The 24,572-nt window shown below is 38.8% G+C and overlaps 1 protein-coding gene across 1 annotated transcript in view; it reads left to right on the top strand.

Moving 5' to 3' along the window:
* The window catches only part of USH2A (usherin), a 729,748-nt gene that overhangs the window by 651,678 nt on the left and 53,498 nt on the right, over positions 1–24,572 (top strand). Inside the window, exons 52-53 of the mRNA XM_034667668.1 lie at positions 15,922–16,149; positions 21,213–22,729. Coding sequence (XP_034523559.1) covers positions 15,922–16,149; positions 21,213–22,729 — 1,745 coding nt within the window. The remainder of the gene's footprint in view (positions 1–15,921; positions 16,150–21,212; positions 22,730–24,572) is intronic.

Here is a 24,572-nt window from a genome sequence, read left to right as displayed (position 1 = left end):
GGGGGGAAAAAAGTCGTGTGTATTTGAAAAACAACCTCTCGATTTCCCTTCAGATGACCATTCAGCCTAAGTCCCCAGAGAGCAGAATTTACACAAATTGCGTAGGTCAAAAAGCAGAGGAAAACTTTCCTGGTTCTCTGGGGGGAAAAAAAAAAGAATTGAGAAAATATCTATATCAAGATATGATATAGGCTGGCTTCCACCTTCCAAAGTCTGGTGGTACTGTGGGGCGGGGGGAGGCGGTAAGGAGAATTTGATGCAATACCCACACAGCTCCAAGTTTGAGTACAGACTGTACAGTTGGAATGCCTCTGCTCACATCCTGGCTCTTCCCCTTATAACTGTATGACAGTTATCCCCATGAACAATTTGCTTCAACCATCTTTGCATGCATTCCCTTATCTGAAAAATGAGGGTAGTAACTGTTTATTTCATGAGGCTGGTTTAAGGACTGAACAACTTAAAATACAAAGAACACTTGGAGAGTGCTTGCCATATATTAAGCAACTCACTGTTGTCACCCACTGAGAAACTCTTTGGGAAAAAAACAAAAAGCATTAAGAATATATGGTAAGAATAACTGGAAAGAGCAGCACCAGCCACTGGAGGTAGTGCCGATGTGTCTCTCAAAACAGTTACAGGTGTGCAGCCAGAGTCCCAATGTTTTCCATTTGTTACCATCCTCGCAACATCATTCATGGGTTCTTAGGTCTGGTTTTTTAATTGGGCCATTGCCAGTCCCACCATAGCCACGTGGCAGTGTATTTCGGCAAACTTTTAACCAGGCCAGCTTTAGCTTTCTGTACCATTGTAGTCACCAAGAGCAAGTCACTTTGCTGAAGTCAATGGACTAGAAGTTATGCACTGGCTTTTTATCATAGCATGTCCTTTTCTATTCAGGAGGGATACTCAGAAAACAGAGAACAGGAATCTCACTGATTTTTATGATCAATGTTTCTTCGTATTTCTCCATCTCTGGAATCACGTGCATCTAACAATTTTACAACTGCTGTTGGTGGCAGTTGTTATATATATGTCATTTCCTGTGCCTGCACAAACTTGATCAATGCTGTTCACACTCTCGTCACTTCAGTTGAGTTATGTACCCTGTTGTTACTACACACATTGAGTTTAATTGCCACTTGAATGTTTCCAAAAAGATTACACTATGATTTCATATTAAAATGGAAAATTATTGTAGACAGAGGAAGGCATAGAAACAGCCGCTTGGTGTACAATTAAAAAAACAAAAACAAAAAACCTTTGCCCATACAATTCTAAAGATATCTTTCTCCAAATATAAAAATTCTAAGTGATAAAAAACATTGTATCTTCATTCAGTTGGAAGCATTTTTTTCTTTTTAGGAATACATAAAATNGTCTGATTATTTCACTTAGCATAAAACCCTCTAGGTCCATCCATATTGTTACAAATGATAAGATCTCACCCTTTTTATGACTGCATAGTATTCCATTTGTGTGTGTGTGTGTGTGTGTGATATCTTCTTTATCCATTCATCTATCAATGGACACTTGGGTTGCTTCCATATTGGTTATTGTAAATAATGCTGCAGTCACATAGGGGTGCACATATCTTTTCAAATTAGTGTTTTCATTTTGGGAAGCTAAAGGCCCAGTAATGGAATTATTAGATCCTATGGTATTTCTATTTCCAGTTTCAAAGACACAAAGCTGTATTTCATGTGCTTGGATTCTATTCTTTCACTTTCTTTCTCCTTAAATGAGTTGAAAAGAGTTTCTGTTCCCTGTATCTAAATATTCATGGCGAGAATATAGGCTACATCATGTCCCACCTTTTCTGTAACTACAGATTATAAGTTTTAAAATCTGGTGTCATAGTTCTTATTGGAAAATACGATTGATTTCTGGATTTGATCCTAATTTGTTATTAGATGCTTTGGACTTTTTAAGTAGTCAATATCCATACTTCTCATCCTTTCAAGCACATATGCTTTGTATTAGTCAGGATAAGATAGGGAATGCTGTGGTAACAAATTAAACTCCAAATATCAGCACTTAACACAATAAAGGTGGAGAAAGTGCTAGTGGGTTTGGCTGCCCTTCTCCACCTTATATTAATGACAGACCATGATAGGGAAGAGCATGATGGAGGGCTCTGTGAGATGTTTTGGAGGTCCTGGAGTGAAAGTGGCTAACATCCCTTCTTTCCACGTGCATTAGTCATATAACCCCATTTACATGTGTAGGGAAGCTGAAGAATGTAGAAAAGTAAATGGATTTTTGATGTGCACTAATAATCTCTGCTGCATTTCTTTTCTCTCTCTCTCTCTGGTCTGGCATTGCCTAAGATTACCAGTACAGTAATGAATAGAGAGCATCCTGCTTTTTTTAACAGTTTTTTTTTTAATTTTAATTCCAGTATAGTTAACATACAGTGTTAAATTAGTTTCTAGGTGTAAAATATAGTGATTCAGCAATTCTATATATTATTCAGGGCTTGTCATAATAAGTGTGCTCTTAATCTCCTTTACCTATTTTACCCATTCTCCCACTCACCTCCCTTCTGGTAATCATCTGTTTGTTCTCTATAGGTTTTTGATTTATCTCTTTTTTTTTCCTTTGTTCATTTGTTTTCCTTCTCAAATTCCACATATGAGTGAAATCTTATGGTATTTGTCTTTTTCTGACTGACTTACTTCACTTAGCATTATATTCTCTAGATCCATCCATATTGTGGCAAATGGCAAGATTACATTCTTTTTATGGCTAAATTCACATCTTCTTTATCCATTCATCTATTGATGAACACTTGGGCTGCTTCTATAATTTGGCTATTGTAAATAGAGGAGTGCATATATCCTTTCAAATCACTGTTTTTGTATTCTTTGGGTGAATACCCAGTAATGTAATTACTGGATCATAGGGTAGTTATATTTTTAATTTTTTGAGGAACCTCGCTACTGTCTTCCACAGGGATTTCATCAGTTTGCATTCCTACCAATGGTGCAAGAAGGTACCTTTTTCTCCATGTCCTTGTCAACCTCTGTTGTTTCTTGTGGTATTGATTTTAGCCATTCTCTCAGGTGTGAGGTGATATCTCAATGTGGTTTTGATTTGCATTTATCTAATGATAAGTGATATTAAGCATCTTTTCATGTGTCCATTGGCCATCTGTATATTTTCTTTGGAGAAGTGTCTGTTCAATGTCTTCTGCCCATTTTTAAATTGGATTATTTGTTTTTGGGGTGTTGAGTTGTGTAAGTTCTTCATGTATTTGGGATACTAACCCTTTATCATATATGTCATGTGCAAATACCTTCTGCTATTCAGTAAATTGTCTTTTAGTTTTGTTGATAGTTTCCTTTGCTGTGCAGAGGCTTTTATTTTGAGTAGTTTATTTTTGCTTTTGTTTCCCTTGCCTCAAGAGACATATCTAGAAAAATGTTATTATGGAGAGGGTATCCTGTCTTACTTGATTGTTATATTAATGGTAATATTTATAAGGCTTTATCATTAAATGTGATTTACTATATGACTTTACTAAATGCTGTTTATCAGATTAAGGATAATTTCTTCTATTTTTATGTGGCTAGGAGATTTTATCACAAATGGATGTTGATTTTTTTAATTCTAATTAAGGTAATCATATATAAATCAATTTTAAGGGCTAAACTCCTGTATAATCATAATATTTCTTTTAAATATACTATTGGACACTATTTGCTAATATGACTTTTTCTTCTACCCTCAAGTGATTTTGATCTATAACACCCTTTTCTTGTTATGCTATTGTCCAATTTTGATATTATCCCAACTTCATATAATGAGTTTGGTATCTGGTCCATTTAACCAATTTTGGCTAAACACTTTGTTCATAATATCAATTATCTGTTACTCACAGATTTAATTAAAAGCAATAACAAAAAACTGCACTGGTAAAACTCTCTGGTCCCAGGCATTTTTGGAGTAGGGGGCTGATTCCGGACTTTGTTTTACTTTATTATAAAGCTGGCTTGATCTATTATTGAGTGCATTTGTTTAATTTTTTCTATTTTTCTAGAATTGCCCCTTTTATGTACATTTTTACATTTATCAAAAATTGTTCACATCTTCCTATTTCTTAGGATAACATGATCCATGGGGACAGAAGGAGTTTCTGTCATCCTAATACCCCAGGCTCTCTGGAAAACGTCATTTTGTGTTTATAGCACCAACTTCCCTATGCAAATTTCCTGTACCACCTAATGGTATTATTTGGTATTATTTATTCTTCACTTGGTAAAGGTATTTTTCAGCTCACCCCCAATTTCAGGTTATGTAAGAACACAAGAACTATATCGTACTCTCTATAGATAAAAGTGAAAAATCATATTCATTATTATGTGATCTAGTTTATATATACATGTGTGTAAATAAAATTTTAAAGACCAAGTAATTGAAGTCAGTAACAAGGAAGAATTTACAGTTTACTCAGTTATTTAATGTACATTTATCCAATATATATTAGGTCTTCATTAAAAAACATTTACAAGGATAATGTTTATAAATTTAACTTAAAAGATGTGCTTACTTTCATGAGATGCTATGCTTTTTTTCAAAATATCGTTCTCCGTATATTCTTCATACAAGCTAGGATGCTATGCAGTAAAAATGTCTTATGAGTTATTCCTTGCTTTAGACTCATCCATTTATTCATTCATATCTTCCAGAGCTGTTTATTGAATATCTTATGTGTAGAAGCATCTCTTAGATGGTTAGGATAATAATAATAAAATATAACCCCTATTAAATGCTTACTACATGGCAGGCACTATTCCAAGGCTTAACTCAAAAGTTTACAAACTCAAAACGGTAAGTACTATTATTATTCTCTTTTTACGTATGAGGAAACTGTGATAATGTGAGGTTAAGAAATAGTCCTAATACAAAAGTTCACTTTGTATGGAGAGGACAAACACATGAACAGACAAATGTAATATAGTAGAAGTTCCATTAAGAAAAAAGGTCAATCGATGAGTAAATTTTTCTCTCTCAGAGGTAGCAATGTTTATGACAAGGAAGTTTAGGACTTCTTGATTCAAGCAAATAATTTTAATATCAATTGAAAAAGAGTGTGTATACATGAGTTGAGAATCACAGACTCCATTGCAAAGCTAGTGTTGATGGCTGGTAGGATCTTGTACAGGTTATTTAAACCATTTGGACTTTAGGTTCAACTACAAAGCAAGGTAGTAGAATAGAGCTTCATCTGATTCTTTGACTCTTTAACTCTAATTACAAGTTTTACTAATAAGACTTATGTATGGGTATTCCATATTTAATCACAAGTATTACGATTGTATTATCAAAAGTTGGAAATACAAGACTCTTGTCTTCACTGCACAGAAGTTCAAACAAATCTTTGATTAACCTTTCATTGGAGCTGCCAACTAAAGCAGGGCATAATGTAGTTAAGTGGCACTCAAAGTAGAGTCTCTGAACCCCTTACAGTCCCGAAAACTTTTCCACGGGGTCTTCCAGGTCAAAAAAATGTTAAGACGTTGTGTCTATTTTTCACCCTCATCCCCTCACAGTGTACAGCAGAGTTTTCCAGAGGCTACATGATGTGTGATGATGTTATCACTCTGTAGGCTAATAGAATACCTGTTCCTGTATTCTTGTTTTCTTTTTCTTTCTTTCTCTTTCTCCCTTTATTTTTTTTTTTTTTAGAATTTCCTCAACTTTACATTTTAATATGGTAAATATTAGTGGATGTAAAGCACAGGAACAAAAGCTTTGGGGGATCTCCTATCGTTTTTAAGAAATATGGGTCCTGGGACCCAAAAGTTAGAACCACTATCAATGGTTGACAAGAACATTTGAACTCAATGTAGTACAAGAATACTAATGGCATGTAACCATGCCATTTACTGGCAGTGTGACTCTGGGCAAGCTACTTAACTCATCTAAGCCTCAGTTTCCTCATGTGTAATATTATCAACCTCACAGCTGTTTTAAGAACATGCAATGAGATAATGCATGTGAAGTACTCTATACCGGATCTGATATGTAAAAGCAAAAACCCTGCTCAAAAGTAATTACCTATCTTGGGAAGGATAGACAAGAAAATGGAAAACTGATAATTTAAATTGATAACTTTTTTTTTTTTTACCACTGGGTACATAACTGTCATTGTGTACTCTTCACTTGGAAGATACAATTTATGAAAAGTAATAATTTAATTAAATCATTTTAAAAATTATCCTGTTCCTAATAGATAACACGCCTTGTAGTTTATCTGCCACTTCATTTTTTGATGATGTTTATTGTTCCAAATTTATCCATGAAAAGAGCTAAGCAAATAAAATGGCAGCTCTTAGTATGAATCGTGGCTTTGCTACAGATGCGAAAGCCAACTCCAAAATAATTGGCTGATATCTGAGCACAGCCATATCAGTTTGCCGTATGCAAAACTTTGGCTAACCTGGTTTCTACATGCAAAGTGAGAAGGAAGTCCTGATATTTAACTCTAAATTAACAATCTCTTCCTTATTATTGAAGAATTCTTATCAATATACAAATAGGTTCTAGTATCTCCCTTTAAAAAAAAAAAAAGTGACCACACAGGCCCCCACAGGCCCCTCCAGCTACCATCCCCTTTCCTGTTCTCTTTTACAGCCAACTTCTCAAAAGAGTTATGTTAATAGCCCAGGCTCCTCCTTCCACACATCTGGTTCTCTCTTCCTCTCCAATCCAATCCTTTCTACATTCCACTAAAAAGCTTATTTCAAGACCACTTGCCACCAGATCCAAAGACCTTTCTGTGTACAGCTCCTTTAACATTTCAGCATCATAAAACAAAACAAAACAAAATAAAAAAAACGTGTCAGCATCATTTGACACTGATGACCGCACCTCCGTTTACAAAATACGCTCTTCTTTTGGTGTCTGTGAAATCGTGCTCTTCTGGTCTTCTGCCTACTTTACTGGTCTCTTCTTAGTCTCTGTTACTGACTCATTCTTTTCTGCTTGTGCTTCTCATCCTCATCCTGCCTCTGTCACTGGCTTTGGTGCTGGGCCCTCTCCTCTACCTATGCTCTCTTCCTAGGCTCTCCCTAACTCTCTTCTCAGACTCCTCTTAGACCCACTGTGCATTCTCTTCTTTACCCCATCCCTTCATTTTAAATCCTGTCCACATTCATTGATAGCACAAATATTTTTTGAGCACTTACTCTCTATGAGGCACAATTAAAGACACTTGGGATGGAGCAGAGAATGAAACACATACAGGTCTCTGCCCTGGTGGAACTTACGTTCTAGTAGAAAGAGAGAAAGAATAAATAATAATTGTAATCAATTAATAGATTACATGATATGTTGGAAATGAGTGATGAGTGCTTTGGAAAAGAGAAAAATAGAAAGCAAGAAAAGGGGTTTCAAAATGGGAAAAGTGGGGGAGGAAAGTGACAGAGTGCAATTTTAAATAGAAGTGGTTCAATGACCATGAGAGACTATGGACTCCGAGAAACAATCTGAGGGTTTTAGAGGGTAGGGGGATGAGGGGATGGGCTAACCCAGCGATGGGTATTAAGGAGGGCACGTATCGCATAGAGCACTGGGTGTTATATGCAAACATGAATCATGGAACACTACATCAAAAACTAATGAGGTACTGTATGGTCACTAACATATAATAAATTTAAAAAAATAGTTCAATGAGAAGATGAGCTGAAGTTATCCAAGCCAACTTTTGTGTAGAGTGGATTGAAGGCAGAGGAATAGCCAGTGCAGGGCCCTCAAGGCAGGAGTTTGTTTGATGTATTTGGGGAAAAGCAACAAGACCAGTGTGGCTGCAGTGCAGCTTGCATGTGGAGAGGAAGGTAGGTGGTGATGTTAGAGGGGAAATTAGAGGGTTGGCAAGAACAGAGAATGGGCAAAAGCCGCTCCTTCTCTTGACCCCTATGGTGGACTGCATTGTGTTCCCCCAAAATTCATATGTTGAATCCCTAACCCCCAATGTGACTATATTTTGAGGTAAGGATTTTAGGAATTAATTAAGGTTAGACGAGGTTGTAAGAATGGGCCCTAATCTGGTAGAACTGGTGCCCTTACAGGAAGAAAAAGAGGCACTAGAGATCTCTCCCTCTCCCCCTGTGCCTGCAGAGAAAGGCTGTGTGAGAGGACAGAGTAAGAAGACAGCTCTCTATGATCAAGCAGCAAGGCTTCACCAGAAACCAAGCCTGATGGCACCTTGATCTGCATTCCTAGCCTCCAGAACTAGAATATAAATTTCTGGTTTTTTATGCCAGCCACTGGTGTATTTTGTCATGGCAGCCTGAGTAGACAAATACAGCNGGCACCTTGATCTGCATTCCTAGCCTCCAGAACTAGAATATAAATTTCTGGTTTTTTATGCCAGCCACTGGTATTTTGTCATGGCAGCCTGAGTAGACAAATACAGCCCCCTACATATATTCTCCACAGAGCAGCCATGTTCTCTTTAAAACCTACATTAAATGTAGGTTAAATGATCTCTTTAAAACCTACATTCAATCGTGTCACTCCCTTGCTTAAAGACCTTCAATAATTTCCCATTGAAATTAGAATCAGACTCTCTAATGTTGGTCTACAGGATTTCGCCATCTGACTTCTGCCCATCACTTTGACCTTATCCTGTGCCGTCCTCCCTCTCACTCACACTAGCTTCTCACTCTCAGCAGAAATACCAACTCTTCCCTTTTGCCTGAAAGCTTCTCCTCCTGTTCTTCACTTGGTTGGTTTCTTCTGCATCCTTGCCTAAATGGAACTTCCTCAAGGATCCAAATCACCCTTCTTAAGCCAAGAATCTGACTTTTCCCCACCACTTTAACCCAAACTCTATTTCAGTACACTACTTAGTAATAATACTCATAATTTGTCACAATTTCTAATTCTCTATTTTGCTTATATATTGCCCATTTTTTCCTCATTATAATGTACAACTCAAGAGGGCAGTGTCCATGTATCCTTTGCTTTCTGCTGTGTCCTTAGAGCTTCGAAGGCTGCTTATTACGCAGGAAACCTTCAAAAAATATGTGCTTAATCAGGGATTGAGTAAATACAAGACTATGGCTAGAAAGAAATTCTTTTAAATATATTTTTGTACAGTTTTACTAGTATTGCCGTAAAATAGATTGCCAGAGTAGAATTGCTGGGTCACAGACTATGCACATTTTTAATTTTGAAAGATCAGAAGTACTGCTTTTTAATATTTAGTGTGACTGATTTGCCACTTTAAAATTTAATTATCACAAATTTAATTTTTTTCCTCTTCTCCTTTGAAAAATGAGCCATTTCGAAACCATTCTCTTTCTCCAGTGTTTTTATGGTAACTGAGGCATCATCGTTCATTTTGCAAGAACTCTAGCTTTTGCTTTAGAGATTAAATTGATAGAGCCCATTTGTCCATGAAGAAAAAAATCTGTGAATTGAATCTTCTTTTCTCATTGACCCCCCCATTACAAAATGAATGATGTATTGTGAGAGAGGCAAAAATGAAAACCCCTCTTTTACATATCATTCTTTTTTGAATGTAGGTATTTGTGGGAGTGAAGACATAAAAGTGCACGCTCACAGCACTAGCATATGCATATTCCAAACTGAGTATTTTGTTTGAAATTGCTTTGACAAATGGCCCCTGAGTAATCAATTATAATTATACGTATCGCAACTACTTAAAAAGAGAGTATGTATTTTAACTTTCTAGAAATCTTTCAAATTACTCCTTCAAACATTAGTTAGAATCCAGAGGTAGGAATGCTTTAACACTTGCGTGTACTTTTGAATTGGTCTCATTCTTTGTGTGGTCATCAGTATTGTCCCTAAACCTTTCCAGCTGCCTCGTAGCTATTTGATATGTACAAGTGACCGGTGCAAGGGTGTGGATGGCTCCACACAAACATGTGCCCACTGTCAGAAACACAGACCAGGTGCATGTGATTCTGATAGTGGTCTGGACAGAGGACAGTATAATTGGCTTCGATTCATCCCAGTTTTTATAATCCTACTTTGATTGTGATCAAAAGACAAACATCTGTGTCGAAAGAATAATTACAAATTTTGAGAGAGAACAAACATTCAATAAAGATTTTTTAAATCTATTCCTAAGAAAATACTTTCCTATTATTTTTATATATGATGATCCATATTTATCTGCTGAATAATATCTAAATGAATTCATTAATTCTTGGCAGATTTTTTATTTCATCAGTCTCTGACTATGACCTATTTGCCACAATAGAGCAAAATTTTAACAACCTATTATTCTCTCAAATTGCACTGTTTAGCTCTTTATACCAAATTGGTTCTTCAAATTTTTGCCTAATGCTACTCAGCGTTTCCCAACCAGTTTTCACCCAAAAAAATTAGGGTGACTTTCACAACCCTCTCCAATCCTGCAAGCAATCCATTTCCAGCCTAAATCCCCACTATTCCCTATACTTCGGTTCCAAATACATCCTGCATTTTTCCTTCTGTTCTTTATTCTAATCACTCACATGTTTTCATCTGCTCAAACTCTGCATCTTCCTGACCTATATCAGATGCCACCTCCCACTCTGTAAGTCTACCCCCACTCCTCAGCCTCCTCCCTTCCCAATTAGAAATGTCCCTTCAGTATTTCCCTGGCACTTTGCTACAACACTTACCGCACTCTAAATTGTGTATATCTATGTTTATTATTGACCTGCTCTACTTAATTAGAAGCTCCTAAGAGTCAGGAAGCTCTGTTATCCATCTTATATTCCCTACAGCAACTTTATAGAATCTTGTACATACCAGATGCAAAAAGGTGTTTAGAGAATTGAAATGGGGGAGCAGGGGCCTGGGTGGCTCAGTTAAGCATCTGACTCTTTGTTTCAGCTCGGGTCCTGATCTCAGGGTCATGAGATCAAGCCTGGCATTGGGCTCTACGCTCAGGGTGGAGTCTGCTTAAGATTCTCTCCCCTCTCCTCTTGCCCCTCCCCCCACCTCTAAAANAAAAAAACAAAAAAAAAAAAAAAAAGGGAATTGAACAGAGCTGCAGACCAACAATACCAGATGTTCCTACTAACCATTTTGGCAGCTCTGTCGTGCCGCTTAGCAATGCCTCCTAGTACATACACAGTCTTCAGGCAGGTAGAACAATAGACCATGAACCTAAAAGTTTTTTCTTCTACCTTTCTTGAATTATGAGTCAATCTTTGATTCTGGAGCAACTCCGAATGTATGTGTGTGCCATCAAAAAATGTCTTTGCCCTACCAGCCAGGAGATATATAGGCACAGATGGCACTGGTAAATAAACGCACATGTGAAATCAGTGGAAATTTTCTATATTAACATTTTGCAGGCTTAGAAGTCTCATATTTAGATAACTATGGACAAGTATTCAAGGCTGTTATTTGGCAATGGGTAATACAAGATCACTTCTGTATTGAGACTGATGTGACTTTTACAAAATGAGTACTAGATATAAATATGTTGATCAACTTTGGAGAAGTTAAAAATTAACTTCATAAATGGAAAGGAAGATAGACCTCCAGAACCCATGCCTCAAATGATCTGGCTTTCAGAAATCTACAAAAATATTTTGTGTTGATTTGTCAGCATTAAGATGTGTAAATCATCGTATTGACTGGCTGTACTCTGTCCAAAGCCATGGCTTTTAGGCAATAGTAAATAAGAGCTTTTCCTACTTTTCATGTTTTATTTGTAGTCTAAACCAAAAACTTGTCTATAACCATTTGTTTATTGTATCATTATGACAAGGAAAACTATAACTTATGATAAAACTACTAAGCAGCACCCAAGTGGTTCAACGAAGGAAAGCAGAGGTTGATATAATTAAATTTAGATTCCTCTGAAGTTCTTTATACAAAAGAAAGCAAAATTTTGATGTGACATATTCTCTGGATCTTGGCATTCGTGATAACTAACAAGGCAAAGGAATCCTGTAACCAGGTTAGGATTTATAGGCCAAAAGTCACACATTTTAAAATGAGGAGTATATGATAAGTCATGATAAGGTGTATAGACAGAAGAAACCCCATCAGCTGGGAATGAAGTTGATGGTGACCAGGAAGATTAACCCTTTCCAAGATGTAAAAAGCACACACAATACTCTGTTGATGATCACAGCAGGGCCCATACACCACTGTTTTGGTTCATTACCCGGATCAGGGTAAAAAGATTCCTAAGGGCCAAGGTAAGTGGGTTCAGTGAAAATGCACCACAAAGACCAGAGGGAAAGCTTTGGAAACTGCTGTATCATCAGATCAATAGACTCAAAGATGACTAAGTTAGGTTGCTTTATGCAGTTTAAACATTTGTGCAGGGAGTCTCCCCACACAGCCTTTTATTGACAGCTACAGATCAATGGTAATTTTTGATCATTTTCAACCTACATAAACCTATTGACCCCATGGCCACCTTTGGGGCACTTCAAGTCGTCAAAAATAATCAGAGGAGATGGTGTAAAATTGTCAGACTGCTGAAGACTCCAAGTAGTTTCATGTGCCCCCAGGAGCAGAGTTGAGAGGTTAAAATGTAGTTCAGATTGCTAGCAGAACCTCAACTGGCAGAGTGTTCCAGAGAGTCTTGTCTTTATGTCTCATAAAAGGACATACTGATTTGTATCCGGACTCCGACCCTTATGCATATAAGCTGAGTTTTGTTTTTTTTTTTTTTTTTCGAAGCCAAGTCTCATTGGAAATATTAGATTGTGGATACTGAATTTTTCCTGTTTTCCTCTGTTGAATCATTCATTCCTCTTGCTGCCTAACAAAAGTAGTTAATGTACTTGTAGAATAAAAATATGAACATTAGGTGGATATGAACATGGGAAGGACAAGGATCGATGAGAAGTGAGCACAAGCTGGTAGCCCAGAGATTGGGGATAACAAGAAGACTATCTCCTAAGAATCAGTAAGATGGAAGAGTGAGGGAAAGAAGGAACAAAATAAGGACAATGAAGAGGGGGAAGTAAGAGTATTGAATCAAGATCATCTCCATAAGGGAAGGAGGAAGGGGGAGCAGAGAAGTGAAAGTGAAGAAAACGGTTTTTAATGATGACTTTTACTAGTCAATAGGAGAGAATACTACATCCCCAAAGGAAGGAATTTAATCCAAAACACTTAAGGTAGACAGTGCTCAAGCAAATCTGAATTTAAGGGGAAAAACCAAGTAACTGGATAAACAAACAAGATACAATCCACAGAATGAACTCTGCCCAAATTTCACAGCAGGATTCTAAAATAGTGAACTTTGGTGTTGGAAATCCACTCAGGAGAGAATAATACAAATGATTTATTTAAATGTCGAAGAATATATTGGTAAGGATCATCTTGCCATTTTTAAATTTTCTGCATTTTTTTTCATATGGCCTTTACTAAACGTTGACAAAAAGCATGGTCATTAATGAGGTTTATTTAAGGGGTGTGTGTGTGTGTGTGTGTGAACATGGGAAGAACGAGGACAGATGAGAAGTGTGTGTTGTAGATCTTCAGAAACAACAACAAAATATGGGAACTTGTCCTTAGCATAAATTTATGCTCTACAAATTCTCCTTTACATTTACAATATGAAAATCTTTCTTTTTTTTTTTTAAGATACAGACCAAAGTAAGCAGAACAACTACTGTAATCACCTTCTGTAGGAATAAACCTCTAAAGATCTCTGTCTCAGGCATGCACGAACTTCAACTTGAGGTCTGCAGGTCATATTTCTACATTAGATGGCAGAGGTTTTGAGGCCAGGGCGTTTTGAATACTTCTGCTTTCTGAGGATCTGAGCTATAAATGTTTATTAAAAGGATCTATAATGCAATCAGTTTTGTTATTTTTTTAATGGTTGCCTGGAGTGTGTTGGATGACTGAATGCCGGTTGTTAATCATTAAGTACTCATGTTACCAAAAGTGTTTGATAGTATTGCCATCTAGGGGCTGAACGGAATTCTCAGCTCTGAAATAAACTGTAATTGAGCAGGTGCTGCTATTGACAATACACATATGTTTTTGCTTTATAGCCCACATGCTTTTCATGTTTCTTATGACAAAAGCTATCTCTAAATGTCCCCCAACAGCCTACCTTTTTTATATATAATCTGTTAGAGGTGATTACTATTTGCTTTGGAGCTTATGCCTTTTTTGGCATCTATTACTGAATATTCGGAACAAAGAGTTTTTCTTTTTTGCATTATTAATCTTGCCCATGTTTGCCCTATTTCTACAGAAAAGGAATCATTTATCAGAAAAGAATGTTTGTAATCGGGACTTGTAGCATCTTCAGATTTAATATTCATTATGGTCATTCTAGTTCTGTGCTATATTTATCTAAAAGACCAATCCAATGTTGTGGAGAAATAAGTTTTAAATATTTATGACTAACTTTTAATATTTTAAAAAAGAGAAATTAGTATTTCTATAAAATTTGTTTCAGAGTCTGGTCGCTTAGCAAATGTTTAAATATTAAAAGATTTCAAGAGGTTAGCATGTAATATCATAATAGGACTTATTGAAAGAGGAAAATTGACTTACAAGTTTTTGATAAATAAAGGCAATTATATTTTCTCTGCTTGTGTTTAACACATAGTAAGAGACATTAAACAGTTGAAACTTATAACCAAGAATGTGAGGAAACAGTGTCAAAAATTATTTCTACGATGTGTTTTGGTTTTGTCTAACCAGTTCTTTGGAAAATGGTTCAGTGCTCTTTTGCCACCTTGTTTTAGATTTTGTTTAAAATGATATTTGGATGCCTCTAAATTAAGGAGAATTTCCATTCACATAATTTTGTCTGATGCTTTCAGGTACCTACTCTCAGAAATTACTTCCTCTTCTCTCCCTCATATTTGTCCTTCTGTATCCACCAAGGAGAGGACAACTAAAAACTGTCCTATTTAAACATCTTATAAACCAAACCTGATCTTACACACCATTAAGTGTAAATACGCCATTAAGCCAGTCAAAACTTCCTCATGATTATTCACGTATGGTACACAAAAGAAAGTGTCTGTGTGTCTGTGTGTCTCTGGGTGTGTCAGTGTGTCTCTGGGTGTGTGTGTGTGTTTACATATACACATATTAATGGTCCACTTGCAGACATAATTGCTATTTATAAACAGACATATCCAACCAGCCCAGATGTAGAAAGAGCACCCTGGGCTCTTCCAAAACATGAAGACTTTTAGTTCCAGCTTTTAGTTATGTAAAATATGTTAAATATTCTCTCCAAGCGCACACACACACACACACAAACCCTAATTCTACTATCTTTTTTTTTTCCTTTAAAATCAACAAAAAACAAATTCTCAAAGCGTAGCTAACAATTACTTTTGGTAAGTTTGATGGTTCTAGTTATTGCGTTTTTAACAAATGAGAATATTTTCAGATGTATATCACTAGTAGACTTCTCTAAGGATGTTTGTGCATTCATAGTTCAATTCCTTGTTTTGTTTTCTTATGGCTGTTTTACTGCATTTGTAGAGAATGAGAGAGGGAGACTGGGAAGAGTCATACATATAAACAAATGGTACTGGAGATCAACTGTTCCAGTTAGATCTCCAAACCCTTAAGATTATCCCATTCTTTGTCATGAAACTTGGTGCCACTGATTTCCACCATGAGCTGGATACAGCATTGACCTGAAGCATCAAAGATTTTTTATGTTATATATCATATCCTTTGGGCTGTAAGCTCTGGAAAGGCAAGGATCCTATCTGATCCATACTTTGTGTATGTCTGAAATTACACAGCATTAGATAATATATTCAGGTGTGAAGAACAGTAAAAACAAAACAAAACAAAACAAAAAATTGTTTTCCTAATAATTCAAAACTCTGTTGTGATATTTGTGTTGCCATTGCTACTGTACCTTGGTCAGAGAATGACCTTCCAGCAATTGTTAGCAGTTCCTGAAAGAAAACTAACCTGTTTATTTTTGTGCAGGGAACGAGCCATCAAGCCCACCTATTTGGGTTAGAACCATTCACGACGTATCACATTGGAATTGTGGCCACAAACCAGGCAGGAGAAGTTTCAAGTCCCTGGACTGTGGTTCAAACCCTAGAATCTTCCCCAAGTGGAATGAGCAACTTTACAGTAGAACAGCAAGAGAATGGCCGGGCATTGTTGCTACAGTGGTCAGAGCCTGTGAGAACCAATGGTGTGATTAAGGTAACGTCTACCCTGAATATGAGATCATGTTTGGTGTTCTCCAGATAAATAGATGAGCCCTGACATGCCATCAGGTCGCTGTGGGAAAATACCCTTCACCGTCTGTTTAATCCTCCTTGATAGCTCCTCCAGGCACTTAATCATAGATCAGAGAAAACTAGCTCCCATGTATTATGCCCCCTATGAACCCAACACTGTGCTAAGTGCTCTCCATGGATTATCTCATTTAATTTGCACATCAACCCTACCAGGTAGGTATCACTAAACTTCATGAGGCATATAAAGGCTAAATAATTGCCCAAGCCCACATTGCAAATGATCAAATTGCAATTTGAAGTCAGGAAGTCACGCCAAAACTGAACTCTAAATGACTGTTCTTACTGCCTCCTGAATTATCCTGCTCAATTATTTGCTTGAGTCTTGCCTAATTTGCGCTTTGTGCAGAGCTCACTGAGTAGAAGACAGGAAGCCCCCCGTGTCTGCTAACGCCCCTGTCTCCATATGTAGCCTGCCTCCATATATACTAATGTCCTAGGTGCGTCTCAGGCTCTACCAGTCTGTGAGCACAAATAAGGTTGCATTTCCATTATTAGACCACATTTTATTACTTTGAATGATCACCCACATGCAAACCAGTCTTCATCTCCCTTTTTGTATGCTTGTCCCCAACAGTTGGGGTGACTTACTGTCATTCTGTGACTGCCTCTAGCCCTGGATCACCACTCAGACCCTGATCAACTGCCTTCTGCAGGCTGGGACTGCTGCTGCTGTAAGCATTGCCTCTCCTTGACCACTCCCTCTCAACATGGCAAAGAGTCCCCCATTAATTCCACATAGAACAAATTAAGACTAAGCTGTAACTTTGGAGAAAGCTTCCCTGAAAACCCTATAAGGAAGATGACAGCAGAAATTATCTACAGCAACGACTTAGAACTTTAACTAGAGCTCACAGGCCCAGGCCCATCCTCGTGGGCCTCTATGTAGCAGCCTCACTGCTTAGTACGATGGCTGCCTGTCAGCCAAACTCAAGGCCTGCTACAAGCAGCAGAAGCAAGCTGTCTTCTCCCAGCCTGCCTACATGTGACAGTGCCTGACTTCTCCCACTCTAGGAACGGAGGCTTGAGCCGTAGGATCCAGGGTCTCAAAATCCAAGCCACAGCCTAAGAATCTGTCAGAGAAGAGAGTCTCTCTTCACACCCATCAAAGTACCCCTCTTTGTGTTTGTTCCCTGTTCCAGTGTCTGCCTCTTCCTGGCATGATTGACAATAGGAATATCTACTCCTTTGCCTTCATTTGCATTTCACCAAATATTTATTGAGCTTCTACTAAGTGCCAGGCATTTATTCAGGAGTGAACAAGACAGGCAAGATCTTTGCTGTCATACAATTTACCTCTGTGTGTGTGTGTGTGTGTGTGTGTGTGTGTGTGTGTACGTGAATGGTGAGGGCACAGAGAGGCAAACAAAAAGCTAATACACAAACGAGAGAATTTTGGAGAAGTATGAATACGATAAAGAAAATTAAACAGAATAATGTAATTATGCCTGCTCGGGCTATTTTAGAATGGATGATCATTTGAATTGAGTTGACATTTGAGCTGAGCCCTGACTGACAAGACCGAGTCAGTCATGTGAAGATATGAGAGCAAAATGTTCCAGACAAAGTGAACAGCAAATGCAAGGCCTGAAGCCAGGAACGAACTTGGTGCATTCAAATGAAGGGAAGAAAGCCAGTGTGGTTGATGTATTGGAGGGGTGCAGGAAGAGAAAGATGAGAATGGCAGATTGGTAGGAGGTAGATCATGCCCAACCCTGTGGGCTGTGATGAGTTTGGAACTTACTCTAAGTAAAATGAAAAATTACTGAAGGGTTTAGGCAATTTAATAGCATAATCAAATTTATGTTTTCCAAAATCACTCTGGCTGCTATGTATAAAATGGACTTTAAGACCAACNGTAGATCATGCCCAACCCTGTGGGCTGTGATGAGTTTGGAACTTACTCTAAGTAAAATGAAAAATTACTGAACTTACTCTAAGTAAAATGAAAAATTACTGAAACAAATTTATGTTTTCCAAAATCACTCTGGCTGCTATGTATAAAATGGACTTTAAGACCAATGGAGTTTGGAAGATACTAAACATTTAGGATAGAATTGATGGTGGCTTGAATTAGGGTGGGGGCTGTGAAGGTGGAAGATGTAGGTGGATCGGAGATATATCCAGAAAGCAAAGTTGAAAAGATCTGTTAATGGACTGGATGTGAAACATAAAGGGAAAAGGATATTCAGGCCTTGAGTCATTGACTGAGAAGGTAAGGTTGGAAAGTGTGCAGGTTTGAAGGGACAAGTAGGCAGTTGGAGGTATAAGTCTAGAACTCTATTTTTAGAATTCATTGGTATATGGGTGGCATTTAAACCCATGAGCCTAGAGGAGATCAGGTATGGAGAGAACATAACTAGAGATGATAAGAGCCTGGGATCAAGCTCTGAGGAATACAGAAATTTGAAGATCAGGAAGAAGAAGTGTGGCCAGCAAAGGAGATTCAGAAGAGGCAAGTGACATAGAAGGACAGGTAGATGAGTGGGACATCCCAAAACTGTGGAGAAAGTATGTCTGAGGCTCTTGAGAGATCAAGTGGAATAAGGGCAGAGAAGTCATCCTGGACCTGGAGGTGAGGTAACTATTGTGACCTTGACAAGAAGATCAAGTGGTGAAATGAGAAGCCAGGTTGGAATGGCTTGAGGAGAAAATAGCAAGTGAGGAATGAGGACCCCAACTCTTTAAAGAAGTATAGATGAAAAGCCGAGAAACAGGGCGGTAGCTGGGGGACTAGAGTGTCAAGAAGTTTTATTTAAAAATCAATGAAAGATTCTAGAGTACATTTAAACATTAATGGAAATAGCCCAGTAGAGGGAGATAAATAGTGATCCAAGAGATAATGAGAATGATTGCAGGTGTAGAAATATGTAGGAAGGAGCGGGTATGAGATCCAGAGATCAGGTGGGCTCCACAGGGACAGAGATACTTCATCCAGAGCACAAGGAAGGAGGGCACACAGCATAAGTCTAGATTCACATGGATATGGTGATGATAATATATAACATGAGAACATTCCTTTCTGACTGCTTCTGTTTCCCCAGTCAAGTATGTGGTTCTGTCAACAACCACCGGGGAGAGATGAAGAGGGTGATGGCTGTTGGTGGGGAAAGGAGAAGATATGAAAGAATCACTTTGGAAAATGAAAGAGCGAACATATAGGGGAATGGAATAAGACTACAAGTGGGGAGGGGCGCCTGGGTGGCACAGCGGTTAAGCGTCTGCCTTCGGCTCAGGGAATGATCCCGGCGTTGTGGGATCGAGCCCCACAGCAGGCTCCTCCACTGTGAGCCTGCTTCTTCCTCTCCCACTCCCCCTGCTTGTGTTCCCTCTCTCACTGGCTGTCTCTATCTCTGTCGAATACATAAATAAAACCTTAAAAAAAAAAAAGACTACAAGGGGAGAATCATCCACTTAAAATTTATAGTAAGATATTTAAAGTGAGACCAGTCAGTACATTCGGGTGTTTTTCCCCAAACCTTAGCAGTTAGAAGCTAAGGTATAGAGGGAAAGCTAAATTTAATACTAGTTAGAGATTTGCTAGGTGAATATGAAGGAGCTCAGGGATTCATGGAAGCTTTTAAATTGATTATGAAGCTAAGCTCTCTTCAGAAAATACACTATTTCCCTTNTAAGGTATAGAGGGAAAGCTAAATTTAATACTAGTTAGAGATTTGCTAGGTGAATATGAAGGAGCTCAGGGACTCATGGAAGCTTTTAAATTGATTATGAAGCTAAGCTCTCTTCAGAAAATACACTATTTCCCTTCCTCAGGGATGTGGTCCTGCCCTAGGAACCCAACTAGGAGAAAAGTCACACTGAAATACAACAGTCCAACATAAATCGATTTCAAAAAGTCTAGGCTCTTTAATTTTAAATAACAAAAAGTATATCAACAGTGCAGTCCAAGTTAAGTTTGCCTGTGGGAATGTTTTGAACTAGATGTGCCTCCCAAGGGATTCTGATGTACACCCCAGCCCCCCTTGGGGGAGTCCATCCTGGGGGGTCACTACCAACCACAGGAATGTATCATATCTCTCACGTGCATCGAGGCTGGAAAAGGGCAGGAAATCACTGCACAAAAACATCTACATTCAAGTTGAGTTACTCCCCATCTTTCCCAAAGAACAATGGATAATATGGGATGAAAATTTTTGCTCTACATTTATATGACAAGTGTTCAGATGGTTTTCCCCAGAACAGAAGAATACTTTGGTCCAAAGGAGCAATCAGTTCTTCCATGGCATGTAAGAGAAAACAGCATATTTTTTTCCATCTTCTAGTCATCAAAGTTTCTATCTATATTTGTGTATATACGTATAACACATATATGTCTGTGTATGTGTGCCCACACATGGATACACAGACATTTTCAGCCCTGGCACCCTGGTACAAGTGATTAAGTATTATAATTCCACTTCCCAGTAAATGCTGCAAGACATAGACAATGTAGATAAGCCCTACTTACCCCACTCAGACTGAGATCCATCGTTTGTAAAACGGGATTTGAATACTGTTCCTTACAGTGCTCATCGTCTGTAAAACGGGATTTGAATACTGTTCCTTACTTTTAAAAAAATAAAATAGGAGGAAACCTGTTTGACTTTTTAAGTCAAAGAATCAGCTGCAATAGCCCTTAGCTTTTAGATATGTGCTTATATGATATCCAACCTTAAAAAAAAAAGGCAAANAGTCAAAGAATCAGCTGCAATAGCCCTTAGCTTTTAGATATGTGCTTATATGATATCCAACCTTAAAAAAAAGGCCAAGGGAAACCATTGTTCTTATTTTTGTGGATTTTACATTAACTGGAAAAGATCACATTCCCAAAATTAATATCAGAATGCTTATCTGGATTAGGACCATCAAGATGAGGAATAGGAGGGAGAGAAGGTTAAAACGGACGAAATAGCTACACCAAGAAATCACTTGCTACACATTATTTTCCCTCTGCTTCTCTTCCTACAGACCTACAACATCTTCAGTGAGGGCATCCTGGAGTACACTGGCATGAATCGTCAGTTTCTCTTCCGACGCCTGGTCCCTTTCACTCTCTACACGCTGACCCTGGAGGCCTGCACCAGGGCGGGCTGTGCACACTCAGCGCCCCAGCCTCTGTGGACAGATGAAGCCCCTCCCCACTCTCAGTTGGCTCCTGCGATTCAGTCTGTGGGGTCCACCAGCATTGAGCTGAGCTGGTCTGAGCCTCTCCACCCACATGGAAAGATAATTCGCTATGAAGTGATTCGCAGGTGCTTCGAGGGAAAAGCTTGGGGAAATCAGACAATCCAGGCTGATGAGAAAATTGTTTTCACAGAATATAATACTGAAAGGAACACATTTATATATAATGACACTGGTTTGCAGCCATGGACGCAGTGTGAATATAAAATCCACGCTTGGAACTCAGCAGGCCACACCTGTAGCTCTTGGAACATAGTAAGGACAATGCAGGCGCCTCCAGAAGGTCTCTCTCCACCTGAGGTAGCCTGTGTATCTATGAATCCTCCCAAACTGCTGATTTCCTGGATCCCGCCAGAACAGTCTAACGGTATTATCCACTCCTATAAACTTCAAAGGAATGGAGTGCTCTATCCTTTCAGCTTTGATGCTGTGACTTTCAATTATACCGATAAAGAGCTGCTTCCGTTTTCCACATACACTTATGCAGTCGTAGCCTGCTCAGATGGGGGCTGCTCCACCAGCAAACCCACCAGCATTACCACTCCTGAGGCTGCTCCAGCAGGAGTCAGCCCTCCAGCTCTCTGGACCATCAGTGCTACTCAGATAAATGTATCATGGTCACCACCATCGCTTCAAAATGGAAAGATCACTAAATATTTGCTTAGATTAGACGGTAAGCAGTACCTTGCTGGGCAGAGTCTGTCCCTGCTGGTGTCTGATCTACAACCTTATACTCAGTATAATTTCTCCCTGGAAGCCTGCACAAATGGAGGCTGTACAGCTAGTTCATCCAAGTCTGCCTGGACCATGGAGGCCCCACCCCAGAACATGGACCCTCCAAAATTGCAAGTCACGGGCTCAGAATCAATAGAAATCACCTGGAAACCTCCCAGAAACCCAAATGGCCAGATCAGAAGTTATGAACTTAGACGGGATGGAACCATTGTCTATACTGGCCTGGAAACTCGCTATCATGATTTTACTCTCACCCCAGGTGTGGAGTATGGCTACACGGTGACGGCCAACAACAGCCAAGGGGGTGTTTTGAGTCCACTCATCAAAGACAGGACCAGTCCCTCAGCACCGTCAGGGATAGAACCTCCAAAATTGAAGGCCAAGGGCCCACAAGAGATCTTAGTGAACTGGGATCCTCCCGTGAGGACAAATGGCGATATCATCAATTATACCCTCTTTATCCGAGAGCTGTTTGAAAAAGAAACAAAAATCATACACATCAATACAACTCATAATTCTTTTGACACACAGTCATTCATAGTAGACCACCTGAAGCCATTTCACAGGTAAGTAGCCAACTCCGGATTTGCTAAGAGTAAGCCACTGTCCTCTCTATAGCCTGAGAGTCCTCAGTCAGTTCAAATGAAAGCTAAAAGCAAGATGGGTGATGTCCCCAACCCCCAACCACTTAACCATTGACTAAACACATCTGGTCAAAGCTTGCTTGTGCAACTTCCAGAGAGCAAAATTCCTGCGGTGACATCTTTAGAGTCAGTTTTTCAGAAATGTTTGCGATTCACCGCAGTGTCTAGAACAAGTCACAGAGGTGGGCCCCTTCCCTGAATTTTGTTCCTCCAGAAAACATCCAGGCCCCTGGACAGTTGTGAGAGCCTGGATGGTGTTATCTGATCCAGGCAGTGAAGAAAATTAGGTATTCTTTTAAAGATGAAAAAAGTACCAATGAGAGCTCTTACTAGCCAGAGTTGGACTGACCCAAATTTTGTTTTGGGGAGAGCCTTCTTACTGAATCCAGCACTTCTCCCAGGGATAATAAGACTCATCGGACTCTATTTCTCCAACCCCTTCGGATTCTCCCAGCTCTGATCTCATGACTTCCCAGGATGGTGCCACTTTGCTAACGCCTGTTTCTCAATGGTCCCTTTGGGGCTCTCTGACANCCCCTGGACAGTTGTGAGAGCCTGGATGGTGTTATCTGATCCAGGCAGTGAAGAAAATTAGGTATTCTTTTAAAGATGAAAAAAGTACCAATGAGAGCTCTTACTAGCCAGAGTTGGACTGACCCAAATTTTGTTTTGGGGAGAGCCTTCTTACTGAATCCAGCACTTCTCCCAGGGATAATAAGACTCATCGGACTCTATTTCTCCAACCCCTTCGGATTCTCCCAGCTCTGATCTCATGACTTCCCAGGATGGTGCCACTTTGCTAACGCCTGTTTCTCAATGGTCCCTTTGGGGCTCTCTGACATGCATGGATGTGCGCTGCTCTCCATACAAAGGAATCTTACCACTGGCCCTTTTCCTATAGCTTGAAGAATTACTTGGCGTTTTTCCCCATCACATTTTAAGTAACTTACATCCCCAGCGAGAAGAGTAATAAAAGACATTTTATGCTTAAAATTTAGTAAAATGAACAGAACCACTTAAAAAAAATTAAAGGCTGAAAGAGTGTTGATTTCCAACCACCACTGGTAAAATTCAGCTATTATTGTAATCTACGGATGTGTAGATTAGATCCCTCCTATAATTATCTCTGATATATAGTGCTGTTTAAATGAAACATTCATGGTCTTATGCATCTACTCATGACAATTATTTAAGGTCGCATTAAATATTAAACAGTAATTAAAACTTCCGCAGGTATCTTTCATAGCTAATCCACATACTGTGTGAGTTGCCTTTTATCTTATTCTGATCTGGGGCATAAAAAAGACCCAGGTTAGCTGCAGAGCTGTACATTTTATACCGGCTTCCTCTTTACCTGACTGGTGCCTGCAAGTTTGAAAAATCCTATCAACTTGCTCCCCTTTGAAACTCTCGGCCAAAAAGATTTCTAAAGAAAAAGGTTTCCAGGTGTGAAAGAAGCACTTTTCACAGGCTGGTGGTTGGGGGAGTTTGATCATCTGATAAGCCTAACATGTAAGGCCACAAGAGATGTCTTCTCACTCTCCACTCTCATTGAAGATGTAAGTGACATTCGTGACTTAAAACAACATATCACTTCTAAATGAACTTGGGGTTCCTGTAGTTTGTGGTTTTTCTAACAGCTTAATGCTAACTGAATACTGCAAATTAGTGTGTCCTCCCCGGGGGTACCTTGAGTGGGTCAGTAGGAAGAAGGGGCATGGGAATACTCTAAGCAGCAAAAGGAATATGAACCAGAATTTTGAGA

The sequence above is a fragment of the Ailuropoda melanoleuca genome, chromosome 8, assembly GCF_002007445.2.
Source record: "Ailuropoda melanoleuca isolate Jingjing chromosome 8, ASM200744v2, whole genome shotgun sequence".
In the NCBI taxonomy this organism is placed as follows: Eukaryota; Metazoa; Chordata; class Mammalia; order Carnivora; family Ursidae; genus Ailuropoda; species Ailuropoda melanoleuca.
Note: the sequence above shows the minus strand (reverse complement) of the source record. Positions and strands in the feature narration are given on the sequence as shown.